The 14,069-nt window shown below is 41.5% G+C and overlaps 1 protein-coding gene across 8 annotated transcripts in view; it reads left to right on the forward strand.

Annotated features, from left to right (window-relative positions):
- The window catches only part of pcbp4 (poly(rC) binding protein 4), a 218,545-nt gene that overhangs the window by 163,057 nt on the left and 41,419 nt on the right, over positions 1-14,069 (forward strand). For all 8 annotated transcript variants that reach the window (XM_042223664.1, XM_014335709.2, XM_042223665.1 and 5 more), the window contains 3 exons: positions 1,877-2,008; positions 4,237-4,365; positions 10,603-10,677. In XM_042223664.1, the coding sequence (XP_042079598.1) occupies positions 1,877-2,008; positions 4,237-4,365; positions 10,603-10,677 (336 nt within the window). The remainder of the gene's footprint in view (positions 1-1,876; positions 2,009-4,236; positions 4,366-10,602; positions 10,678-14,069) is intronic.

A 14,069-nucleotide genomic window follows, 5' to 3' on the forward strand; every position in this document is an offset into this window, starting at 1 on the left:
TCTGTGTGTGTGTGTGTGTGTGTGTGTGTGTGTGTGTGTGTGTGTGTGTGTGTGTGTGTGTGTGTGTGTGTGTGTGTGTGTGTGTGTGGAAGGCAGAAGTATAAACAGAGAAAGTCAAGGTCGGAGAGGGGAGTCGGTGGCAGAGAGGGGGAGACAGAGACGTTTGACCAGGGCAAATATAGTCTGTGATCTGCATCGGAATTAAAGGAACGACAGACAAGTGTGGAAGTTGTCTTTCCAATCAGCGCTAACCTTTCACAGACTGAGCTCACAGACATTAAATGCAAATTTTTATTATGAGCATTAAAAAATGTCCAGTAATAGACTTTTTTTTAGTTACATGAATTAGATTAGTTTGGTTTGCTGGTCTGTGCTGCAAAAGAAGCAAATAATACACTTACATGGAGACAGACTGTGCAGAGGTTTGGCACCACCTGGTTGTTTGTACTGGAGCCAGTTTGAAGAGAATAGTTGCAACTCTTAGAGGCACAGTGTTCCTTTACAAGCCTGAGACCACAGCTAGCCACGGGCTAACATCAGCAAGCCGACCGACACTGTAGGTACACAGCAGGAAGGTTATCATATAACCAAGTGCAGCAACTAAATTCACGATTAATTTCGCCATGATATGATGATATGGGGGGTCATCTGAAACAGGAATGACTAGGGCATTTATCACATGGTCCATCCATCCACTCATCATGGTCTAAGTCACAGAGGAAGCAGTTCAGGAGACGCCCAGATGCCTGTAGGTGTAGCAGCTCTACTCTGAGCCCCTCCTGATGAAAATCACAATCAGTTTTTTCTTTCATGAGCTGCCAGCGTTTGTCTCACTGCAGATCTTGGTTGCATTGGACTTGAATATTTTTCTGAAGCTGCTTTAGCCTCAGGTTTTGGTAATCGTCATTCCTTTAACTACTGGAGAGCGAGTTCAGTGCTGTCCTAACGTAACAGTCAGGAGTCTTCTGTTTGCAAATGGCCTCTTACATAAAAATGTGTGCTATGCAGAAGTGCATCTCACGTACTGTGCCACTACAGCTGTGACAACGCAATCCACAGATTACCTTTAATGTACTTCAGTAATCATGGCATATCATTTTAATTTACATCTGTTCATTTTCTAAGTAACTAAATAGATTTTTGGATGTGGAAGTAGTGGTGTGCTGGAGGTGGGTTGCAAAGTGGCTTGCAGAAAGCAGGTTCAGGCCACTGAGGGATCAGCTGATGTGGGTTTATCCACAGAGCTGCAGAGCCAGTCTGAAGTAACACTGTCTCATTTATTCAACACTACAAGTTTCAGTAGTGATTATTTTTGTGTGTGTGTGTGTGTGTGTGTGGGGGGGGTCATTCCTTTTAAAGCTCAACTTCTGTTGTTTTTAGTTTTTATCTGACTTGAATCCCAACACTGGGAAGAAACAGAAAATGTATTTTTGGGATTACCAGATGTCATGAAAAGCTGAGTGAAACTGGAGCTCCAGCTCTGATCTAACTGCCATAACAGCCTCGTCTGTTCCAAAGCTTAACTCCTGAAATCCAGCTCTTTAGAAATAAATCAATACGAGGACTGAGACGTGGTTAGGAAGGATAAAAAGGTTCATCTCTGATCATCTTTGTTTGCTTACATGTTTTGGTATGCATATCCAGTGGGCTGCATTCATTCTACGCTCAAAAGCAAACATTAGAAATACTGTTTGTTTAATAAGAACTTTGTTTTCCTACAGCTCAGATGTTAAAGGACTCGCGCTGACAGACGGTGGAAGGCAGCTCAGCAGCTGCATGCTGTTCTCCAGGCACACTGATGGATGTATCCATCGAACGGAAATACCTCGAGCCCTTTAACGACTAAATCCATCTGTTTCTTTTCTCTTAATCTCAGGACCTGACGGCCTTGGTAGCCAACGGCACGGTGACCAGCAAGCCTCCCGTCACTTTACGGTTGGTCATCCCAGCGAGCCAGTGCGGTTCCCTCATCGGCAAAGGCGGGTCTAAGATCAAGGAGATCAGAGAGGTGAGCCGCTCGACAAGATGAAGTCTCTGTCGTAAAATCGGGCATTGCAGGAACATTTTCCACTTTCAAAGAAGACATCAAACCAGATGTGAGTTACTGCTGATTAACCTGTTCTGACCGAATGAAAAGCTTTACCGACAGGTTATGTCATCGTTTTTATCTTTAACTCAGTTTCCCTGGGTCTTTTCCCGTGTTGTAGTTGTGTCTTATTTTGAAAGAAATATTTACACGTTACCATAGCGACCAGAGAGCATTCTGGCTGTGTGATGTGAAGTTTATCATCACAACAGCTAAATTGCTAACAACTAGAAGTTGTGTTACTAAGGTAATAGGCTCCACATCCTCCAACCTGAGAGGGACGACCTGAGAATGGAAACCTGGTTGGTTTCGTTGTTACTCAGCTGTCACTCATTCATGAATTAAAATCTTTGGGAGAATTTATCAAGAGCACAGGCGGTGGTGAAAAAAAGCTTTTTAAAAATCACATTTTGGGTAAAAGCCAGAGAGCTTAGCTTAAAAAGAATCAGATCTGACGCTATAGATGCAGGTGTTTTTGTCACAGTGAACATTTAATTATTGTTACATAACGCTATAAAGTAACTGCTGGAATCAGCACCTGGAGGCATTACCAACATGTTTGCAGAGTAGTGCGAGTTGTTTCCTAAAGGAGGAAAAGGTCGCTCGCAAGCTAGTGCTCGATGAACAAGAGTGAAAGACCTAAACAACTTAAATATTGGCTCCTGCTTCTGGACAAAAAAAAATACACACTTTATTTTAGATTTTTAAAAATCCATACACACTGTGGGAGCATAAGTGCTGGGCCACCAACACATGAGGCCTACAGGAGCTGCTGGCCATGGAAACCCACTGTGAAGCTCCCAGCCTGCAGTTCCTGTGCTGATGTTCATGCCAGAGAAGGTTTGACTCTCCAAGTCCTGTAGTGAGATGAAGGGCTTGGTTGGTGCCTCACGTCAGGTCCGGTGTCATTTACACGAACTGTGAAGCGTCTGACGACACAGAACAGAGCCATGAAAGTTTTGTGGCTGCAGCTCAGGAGGTGGAGCAGGTCAGCTGCAGTCAGGAGGTTGGTGGTTCTGTCCCTGTCTGCTGCAGTCTGATTGGCTAATATCCTTTGGCAAGATAAATTCAGATAAATTATCTCCAATGAAATGGTGAATGTGGTGCTCTACTCACAGAACGCTATTTTATTCTAATCAAAACTTGTGAAGATACAAAAAACAAAACTACATCTGATGATAAAGATATGTTTACCGAGTAAAATTTACATTTTTGAGCTCTAAAAGCCCCGTTCAGTCTGTCACCCATGACCCCAGATGTCAGAGAGAGGGAGCTGTTGAGTCTTGTCCTGTTTAATTTAGGATATAAACCCAGCACCGGCGTGGAACTGACTCGCTGTCTCTAATAGTCTGTTTGAGATTTAACCAGCAGAAAGTTAATCTGCATTTTACTGAGCAGAAGCTGCTTGGGCTTGTCTGACAGAGCAGACCCTGTTTGTAACAGGCTTTAATGGGCAGCTCTGTTTACAACCTGGGCACAGTGGAGAGCATGCAAATGAATGTTATTTTAGTATACTGTGACTGGCTTCTGTACAAGTTTGACTCAAAGGTCATAAACATCAATCCAGCAGACAGGAAGACTCAAACATGAGCTCCCATATTTAGATACTAACTTTGACCCTGACTGGATGCTTGTCAGACTGAAACCTTGTGGAATAAATCAAAAGTGTTCGTGGACAAAAGCAGGTCACCAAAGTTTTCTTTTTGATATGTAAAATACAAGGACCAGGCAATAATGTGAACACACACAGAGTGTGAAACAAGACCTTGAAAACTTCACAAAGGCTTCAGCGTGAATGTTGGGTCGCACATCTGACAGCATCCGCCGCAGCATGAGCCAGCTAATTAAGGGAAAATGGTAAATGGCCTGTATTTGTACAGCGCTTTACTAGGTCTGATTTCCACAAGCGCTGAAACTTTTATTCATTTTGCTCTGGCTTTCTTACTAAATATCCTGAAACTACCACTTTGAATAGTCTTTGCTTAACTTTGAATGTGAACTTCATGTCTATTAATATACAATCTGACACGTGACCTTCTGAGTTGTCAAAAAACACTTTTTGGGGCCTCATGTAGCATCTGACAGCATTCTCTCTGCTTATATTTTTAGGGTACAGAATCACTGCTGTGTGTGTTTCTTTGTGTGTACAGACGACAGGTGCGCAGGTTCAGGTGGCAGGTGACCTCCTCCCCAACTCCACAGAGAGAGAAGTGACGATATCAGGGAGCCAGGACGCCATCATCCAGTGTGTTAAACTCATCTGCACTGTAATCCTCGAGGTACGTGAGTGAGGCCAAACAGGAAAACTGAGTGAAATTAACGAGAAAGTACTGTAGAAAATGTTCAAATGCCTGGTTTCCCCAAAGCTGTGAAGTTTGGGGCTGAAAACCAGAGCCTGTGTGGAAACTCCAACAGCTGCAGTTCCGCTAAAGGCCACTCGGGGGTGGCTCCAGCAGTGAGTCAGTCCCCATAGACTCCCGTGTTAAAACTTTACAGCAGAAATAAACATGTTTACAACCTGGTACAAAAACCATTTTGGTCTCTATGGAGATTTTCCCTCTTCATTACATCATTAGGGGCGTGGCCTCTCTGACTAAGAGGTGAATGGTGACACAGGCGGTCATAGCTGCTAGCTGTCTGCTAGGCTTCACCTCAACTAACTGGAGTCAGCGAACGTGTTTGTGGAGCCTTTTAGAGGATTTTTAATTATCTGACCAATGATATGGCTGCTGTGGGGCTAGTTGTATTAACAGATCGTCCAAAAAGTGTGACCTCCTTCTAGGATTTTATATTTTTACATGGTGTCTGTGTTTGTGTGAGGGAAGCATGCAGTCTATTGATGTTGCTTGCTAACCTGATGACTTAGCAGACCCTAAAAAACCTTTTATCTGCAGAGAAATGAAATGCAAGGTGTGAAAAAGCAAGGCGTTAAAGGTGTTTGAGGCAGTGATGAACCTTCTGGCTCCATTAAACATGATATTACGTTAGCTAAAATACTAACGTTGAGGTTTTAAAATACTAGTTGGTGACATCAGAGCGTCTGCATTCATTGCATACAGTCTGTGGCTGATGCTCTGCAGGTTCATCACTGCCTCAAACACCTTTAACGCTGCTTTTTCAGCATTCCTGTTTTCCCACATTGCAGCTGCTTTGGTGCACATTTCTCCTCAGTGCAAGTTTTTGTTTTTTGGATGTGTGCATTATCTGGTGGGTGGTTGCTATGACAACAGCCTTATGTGCCTTCATCCTTTTCTAAGCTAACTTTTACACCTTAATAATTAGTCAAAAAGTCTGACATCATCTTACGTGATTAGTTCAAGGCTTTCTCTTCGTATCGGTATTTCTAGATTTGTCATTTTGTGACACGAGCATCATCGCCATCCTTCCCTGATCTATTATTACCATCACGCTCGTGACACTCAAGACACAAAGCTTTTTTCTTCATCTGATGCAACCTGATGCTAATTTTGAAATAACAGAGCCGCAGGAGTGATTCTTTTAAAAATTCATGCAGCGGCTCTGTAATGATGCACACTCGTCTGCGCTTTATTACCACTACATTACATTTTTGTGAGATTTCGTGCTCCTTTCCAATAATCTTCAAAATGGAAACAGTAAAATTTATAATTCATGATTGTATTATAATTAATCAGAGACTGCAGTCATTAAGGAGAGCACGTCTCGAGGATTAGAAGCAGAAACTGAGAAATCAAAGGCTTCAGGAGCTCATTGGTATTCCAAGCACCTTAATCTGCGATGAGAAAGGAGGAGCGGAAAAGAAATAAAAATGCTGACCTTATTTAAACTTCATTCACTTTCAAGTGCTGGTACTTACTGTCAATGTGAAGTTGCATGCCTCCATTCACACTTTGTTTGATCTCAGTAAGAAATCTTTTGATGTACTTTGGTCCTCTGATGGACTGTTGTCTCTCTGCCGTCCACCCTGTGCATGCTTGGAAGGGATGCATCCAAACAGCACGTTGGGATAAATGAATGAGAAATCTATTTTTCTGTGAAGTCCTGTTGTCGGACGTAGAGTAGAGGTTTCTGCCGCAGCTTCACTTTATTCCACGGTGAATTTAGAGGGAACGAAATCTCAGAACTCAACAAAAATGCCAATGTAGACGGAAAAAAGTTGATTCTGTTCATCTGGACGTAGTGTTTTCAGTCTCAGCTGACTGCAGGTTTTCCCAACCTTATATAAAGTACCTGAACTGCTCAGACAGCCAGCTCTCAGCCAAAGCGCCCATGTCCCCAACTTTAAGCCTTAATACATTTAAAAATAAAAAAGAGAAAGACAAACTATCCCACGTACAGTTGTTATATTATAAAGTGTAAATATGTTTGTTTGTTTGTTTTCTGGTGAAATTTTGGATGTTTTAGCACGAGAGTCAGTTAGCACTGCCTCAAGTGGACATTACAGGAACTGCAGTTTTTTGTACTTTTAAACTTCCTTTTTTTCTTTTTATTGTAAAAACTCAATCCATGAAGACAAAATATATGTATCACTTAAACTGTAAAGTAATAGCGGGGTACTGAGGTAGGAACAATATCCTCATATATTAAAGCATTAATCAGCATTGCGTCATTATAATGGCAGGTTGTCACATTGTTACCAGGATATATTTCTGTCTGCCTCACAGACGTGTGTGTTTGCACATTTTTACCCCAGTTCTAGCCTCTTGTTACCCACTTACTTATATTTGAGTGCTGTTGATACTAGGGCTGCCACGACAAAATCGTCGACGACTAATTCAATAATCAACGCATCGTTTTAATCTTGTAAGATCCTGAAAGATGCTGGAATAAGTAGTAGGATTTAAGAGGGTAATAACAGACTGAAACAGAAGATGGCAGCAATGCATCTACAAAGATGCCAAAGTTAAGTCTGGGAGCATAAAGAAGAATAATGTCCAATGCAAAATCTGCACAATGGAACTTGCCTTCCATGGCGGCACGACGGCGATGCACGAGCATCTGAAAAGGAAGCACGTCATGGCTTCTGATGACAAAGTGGTACAGTCATCTCGGTAAGCGAATTGGCTAGTTAGCTGCTAACATTAGCGTAAACAGCGAGCTACTTACTCATATTGATAGCTGTAAATGTTACGTTACAGTACTGCAAAAAAATATGTTCGTCTTCAATGGACTTTGTCACCAACAACTTGCACACAATTTGGGGGCCTTTCGGTTTGTTGCTACAATCTGCAAATTTCACTAAAGGTTTAATAAACTATCATCTTGTCTTTATTTTTAGTTAGCACATACCTTAAACACTTCCAGCTGTAAGCTAATGATAGTTACATAAGATCAGATGCATGCTGGTGCAATAAGCTGTAGTTTTACGTCCAATGGATGCATGATCTGATTAGTCTGATTATCAAAATAATCGTTTCTGGCAGCCCTAGTTGATACAAGAGTGGGATGGATATTGGACATTACTTTGGAAATTAAGCGATTTCCACAGATTACCTTCTTGTATCTTAATGCCCTACTATTACCATAAAAACTATAAGAGAAAGCATTTGTAAAATGCACACATAAATGAAAAATATAAAGGCTGAAGTAAATATGAATTATCAACACGCAGGGCCCGTGATGTGAGAAATCCCAGTCTCTGGGGTCCACCGGTCACCCCACCTACCTCTGTGCAAACTGTGAATGAGTGTGAGGGGGAATCCTGTTCTGCAAAGCCAAATGTTTTGCAGAATATGTGAAAACTTGTTTCATTTGATTACGTATTCATATTTAAATTGAGCGCTGACAGGTCATCATTAAGAATCTCATCAGCTAAAACAATTAGCCTAGACTCTCTGGGTGTATCCTACAACCAGAACTTAATGAGCTGCAGTGGATCGCAGCATGATGAATATGACATTAGTAGAGTGCCTGTGTAATAAAAGCGCTCAGCATGCAGCAGGAAAAGCCGTGATTCCCTCATTTCAACCGCATCAGCAATTCAGACAAACACAACAATCCAGCAGCACAGCAAGTTTAAATAAGAGCCGCTTGGCTTTTATGATGTTGTGCAGCAATAATGAAATAAACTCATGTTGCTGCTTAATGTCCCTTTGATGTCTCCCTGTTGCACCAAACACACAATAAGATAAAAATGGATGAAACATTAGCCGACACTTGATGATCAGTCACTCAGAGAATGTACTGTACAGGCTTAATAGGCTTAATATCCCAAATTAAATATAAAGCACGGTTGTTTCCCAGCCTCTGAAGTATTGAACCCCCTTCTGCTTCTATAAGAAATGATAGTTTTCAGCAGCAAAACTTATCACATATTAAATGATGAGCTTTATGCATTTAAAGATCTATCTCGTAGTCTTTTTAACTAAATCCTTCCAAGTTGGAAAAACATAAAAGCATATCTGTAATGTTAGAGGTTCTGCTTTTCTCCTGCAGCCAGAACTGCCATCCACTATTTTTTGGGTGACCACAGTTGGTGCAACTATCAGCAATCAATCAATTTAGTGCCCTTACTATATAACCACTGATGGCTTTTGCTTAGATTATGGCATCAGTGAAGTGGACCTACCACTCCGATGTCGTCACTACTGTGTATTAATGTGTATGTCCAAAAAAAAAATCCCCCACTGCAAGCTCGGGTCCTCAGCCAGAGGCCTGGGAGCTTGAGGGTCCTGCGCTCTACTGGACAGAGATCTCGGATGTTGTTCCTGGGATCTGCAGGAGCCACTCCCCTAGCTTTGGGGTCACTGCACCGAGTGCTGCAATTACAACGGTTACCTTCACCCTCCGCATCTTCTTGAGCTGCTCTTTCAGCCATTGGTACTTCCCAGGTTTCTCATGTTCCTTCTTCTTGATGTTGCTATCACTCGGTATCGCTACATCTATCACTACGGGTCTCTTCCTCTGCTGGTTCACTACTACACTACAGTTCGTCTTGTGATTGGAAGGTTGCCGGTTCGAGCCCCGGCTCGTACAGTCTTGGTCACTGTGTCCTTGGGCAAGACACTTCACCTACCGCCTACTGGTGATGGCCAGAGGGGCCGATGGTGCGATATGGCAGCCTCGCTTCTGTCAGTCTGCCCCAGGGCAGCTGTACCTGTAGCTGCCTCCACCAGTGTGTGAATGTGAGTGTAAATGAATAGTGGAATTGTGAAGCGCTTTGAGGGTCTCGAAAAGCGCTATAGAAATGCAATCCATCATTAATTATATCATCAGTTATATCGTTATTGCAAATTTTTAAATGTATATCGTGATAAATATTTTTGGTCATATCGCCCTGCTCTAGTGGCAGTAGGGATTGTCCAGATGTCACATCTTCTAGTAGACTTTCAGAGGATGCTTCCCTAAACTAACCGAGTAGTTTTTAGTGTTAAACCCAATCTATTAAACACAAGCGCCTCAATGGGGAGTCAGATTTGTAAGTTATTATTCCAACACTCGCCTTCCAATGTTTCAACACTGATTTCATACTAAAGATATAAAGCAGCTGGTTTTGCCCTTGAATAACAGTGAGACACACACACAATGGTAAAACACAGCTCAGCACTACAATTGACTTTCTATTGACGTTGCTTTCACAGATGCCAGCCAGTGTTGGGGAGTAACGGAGTACATGTACCAGCGTTACGTATTTAAAATACAAAATATGAGTATCTGTATTCCATTACAGTTACCGTTTAAAAAGGTGGTAATCAGGATACAGTTACTTTGCTGAAATAAATGGATTACACGGCGGTATTTTCCTGTTTCATATGTTCGGCTGTGTCCTCTCTGTTTTTGGTAATTCCAGGCCGGTGGAAACCCAACCAAAGCACACATTAAGAGGCTCTGATGTCTGTGTCTCAATCTCGCGGCCCATTTCACCTCTACTTGTGCCCCGAATAGTGATGTGAAGAAATATTTTTTAAAATTATTATTAAAAAAATGATTTAATATGAAGGCAATAGGCAGAGTGTTACAGGCATCGCCCTAAAGAAAGTACGAGCTGTCACCGAGCAGAAACGGGAGCTGGAAGCATGTAAATATAATAATAACCACTGCAGCCAAACAGAGAGCCTGACGAGCCCAGCTGTAAGTAAGCTGTTAAGACTCGACTGTACACTGTGTTTGTGTTTTCCTCCGAAATAATAAGTTCTGGAATAGTTTTCTATACGAGGTCGCTGCAAAAAGTGCAGCCTTACCTAATGTGCACCTACTGTTACTCATTTATATTAAGATTTAAACATCTGGTTGGTGTTGGTGTGGAGAGTCGCCTTCAGTAATAGTAATAAATCACACAGCAATAGGACATTCATGTAGTTGTAAAAAGCATGATAATATAAAAAGTAAATATATAAAGTATATATATATACATAAAGTAATCCAAAGTATTCAGAATATTCGTCATATAATCTGTAGTGGAATACATTTTAGAGGTAACCTTCTCAACGCTGATGCCAGCACATAATTGGACCCCATTATTTGCCACCACCACCTTAAGATTCTTCATATGTTTGTGCCTATAACCTCACCTCTGACTGTCTTTTCTTTATCTGTAGTCTCCACCAAAAGGAGCGACTATTCCATACCGACCCAGCCCGACTCCGGGAACTGTACTGCTGGCAGGAAACCAGGTAAGCTGTTGGAGAATGATGGTAATTAACATCCTGCTGGAAATCACGTACCACTGTAAAGGTCCTTCAGATGAACCGTAACAGGGAGCAAAACATAAAATATGCAAGACGGCAGGAAAATGATAGATGGAGCAGACAGAACAAAATAATGCAGGTATCCAGTGATGAAAGTAGTATGAGAGTGGCAGAATAAAGGAAATGATTAATGAAGGCAGAACAAACAGATTTATAGACAGAGGAAAATCGGGTAACAGAAGGAAGCATGAAAGGAGGAGAGGCAGAGATGTTGGTGAGAGAGGCACGGGCGGACGGATTAATGGGTCAGATAGACGCGTAGATGAAGGGGATTTAGGGAGGTATGAAGAAATGATGGATGTATGGGAGTACTGAGGAAGAGATGGAGGGTTGAGATGAGTGAGACGATACATAATTTATTATTCAAGAATATGCTTTGGTTTGCAATTTCAGTGTCAGACAGAATACCCACATGGTCGCTCACCCTCTTCTGTTTTTTCCATGCACAGACACAGTCATGTTTCCATCTTTTCAGAGGAGATCAAACTGCCTTACTTTAATTTCCTGGATGTAGACTAAACTTAATCTAGAACAGCAATTTCCTTCAAATGGCTCCACAGGCAACTTTTGGTCCTCACAAAAAACCGAGGTCCCCGCAAGTCATTAAATAGATTTATGTCCCCACAACATCAGTAATACAAGTATGGATGTGTACACACACAGTCCACTTGCTAAGTTGTAGGGTGTAGGCGGCTCCTGTCACACCAGTTCAGTATGATAAAATGATGCTTTTTTATGACGACTCACAATTCTTAAGTATTCACTAGAGAAAACATTTGTCGCTGCTGGAGAGGAAACCTTGGTTTGTCTGTGTTTCTGTGGAGAATGAATTTGTTGGAAAGTTTTCACCAAATCTACTATATATGATTTTTATTTCCAGACCAGATTGTTATCTCTTCCAGGGAAGTCATGTGATCATCCATTTGATAGCATCCTTGAAAGGCTGGGGACAGATTTGAACAAATATGGGGACTGGTTGAACTTGGTTCACTTTTAGATACAATCTGATTCTATAACCAGGAATTTGTGGAAAATGTTTTTTGTTCCAAAATAGGGCAAAACTTTGCATCATGTAAGATCAGATGGACATCTATCAGGTCATTGGTGACCCATCCAAGGCTTCGATTAAGATATTGTTTGTTTGTAGCTGAACTTTTCCTTGTTTGGAACACCTCATAATGGAAAGACACTGGTGTCAAATATATTTGAGTTCAACTTAAAACTATCTTGTAGTTTCTATAAATTTGCCTCAGACATGTTTGGGCTGGTGCCCTGGTGAATATTACAAGATCAGTGATCTCAAAATTAACTTAGATTTTTCTTCAAAGGTCTTAATATTTTTTACAAAATGTGCTTGAAACACTTTATTTTGTTGTGACATCTTTTATTCAGGTAAGAAGAACAAGGTCACACAAATAGGATGCAATCTGCAATCGATGTAGAAAACCTGAAAAATGAAATTAGATGTTTGTCTGCCGACTCTTCTGACGGACCTCGAAGGTAATCAGTGGGAAGCCACCTCGTAGTTAAAACAAAACAATGGATTTGCTGTCTTAAAGAAAATTTAAAGTAAAGATATAATAAGAAACGATGCTTTTTGCCTTTTTACCACTTATTCTGCCAAGATGCTCTTCAGGCTGCAGGGATTGATTGTCAGTATAATCACATCAAGTCCCATTTCTGACGATTACACTGTCTGTTGGGGATCTTCAGATTAAACCAATAACTCATTGTAATAGATCACCATGTGGAACTGATTTAGGTAATTGTATCATGGTGTTAGAGGATTATAGTCACGGTTGGAAAGGAAAATCTAGATTATTTATTGATAAAATCAACAGGCCTGTGCCTACCTCTTTTATAAAGGCGCCTGTCCACTCAGTTTGGTTGCCGGGTCTCATGCCTGTCTGACCACCACGGACCACCGAATTTCTCCGTCTACACCTCCAACTCTCTCCCTCCTCAACCACCGGACGAAGCCCCCAAATGTTAAGGTTCAAATATTGAGGAAGGAGAGTACAAACAACCATGGTCCAAGAGCTTGGTCAAACAATTGATTTTAATGAAATACACGCGTGGGAAGACCAGCTCCGTTCGCAGACAGCGCTGATCTCCAACCAATCAAAGCGTAAACAGATTTTTTATACCATCAGGGTTTGAATGTAATGACGCCCGCTCATGCGTCATCAGATACAATATTTGCATACGTCAATTCAAAACCACAATGACTTTTAACACAGTTTGAAAAGGAACATTGTCTCTATCTTCATGGCAGATGTTTCCTGTCAACCCGCTTCTCCAAACCCGCAGTTACAAGACAACATGATTAACCTCTCACCTATAAATGATTCTCTCTAACTGAGTGTGTGTGTGTGTGTCGTCCTTAAATGCTCTCTCATCTCACCCGTTGCACTTCTGACTTTTCACCAGAACAGAGGCTCATCCTTACATGTAATCCTCAGAATAACCTGCACTTAGACTCTGCTTTCGGTTTCAGTTCTGCAACAGGCACACTCTGCAAACCTGCAATTTCCTGTCAGCCTGTGGCTTTCTGAAAGACACACACTGTTTAAACATCTGAATGCAATATCAATACTGTAGATTATATTATTAATCTGGACAATAGCAGCAAAATAATTTCCCTGATCTCCACACAGCCTAATAATGTTTCTCCAAGTGTTATTGAACAAAAACATATTTTACTTGTTTGCATTTGCAGAGTTTACAAATGAAACTGTGATATCTACTAAAATAAATGCTCAGTGATGCTGAGCACCATAAACCCGACCTAAACGTTCCTGCATTTACAGAAAGTATTAATCGACAGAGAAAAACATTGTTCTGGGTAGAAGTGGCTCAACATTTAGCCCAAGGCTGCTCCAGTGTAAACACAGGTAGAGGATTTTATATCTTTCTAGGTTTCTTAGTCCTGGGGAAAGTCCCTGCAGTGAAATGACAGCTAGAAGCACGAGAAGCTGCTGTTAAGACTCTTTGTGCCTCTGCTAGCTTAAGTCTGGGAGTCTCTTGGCCCTTTGACAGTCAGTAGAAACACATTTGTGGCCCTTTGTGAGTCACTGTGTTACGGCTGTGCTACAAAATCTCTCTGTGTGTTTCTTTAAGCGTAACCCCAGAGATTCCCAGCGTACCGCAGTCACATCCTTCCTGTTTAACCCGTTGACCTTGTAAAGTTGTTCTTGTTGAGCTTGGATTACACCACTGTTATTGACTCTTATCGACAAGGCACAAACTGGAAATGTGGTCGTCCAGATTTCTAAAGAAGCAGCAGCGCCTCTTCTTTCTCAGGAGACTGAAAAGAT

This window comes from Haplochromis burtoni, unplaced genomic scaffold (genome assembly GCF_018398535.1).
Source record: "Haplochromis burtoni strain Fernald_Lab_line unplaced genomic scaffold, NCSU_Asbu1 Contig_117, whole genome shotgun sequence".
In the NCBI taxonomy this organism is placed as follows: domain Eukaryota; kingdom Metazoa; phylum Chordata; class Actinopteri; order Cichliformes; family Cichlidae; genus Haplochromis; species Haplochromis burtoni.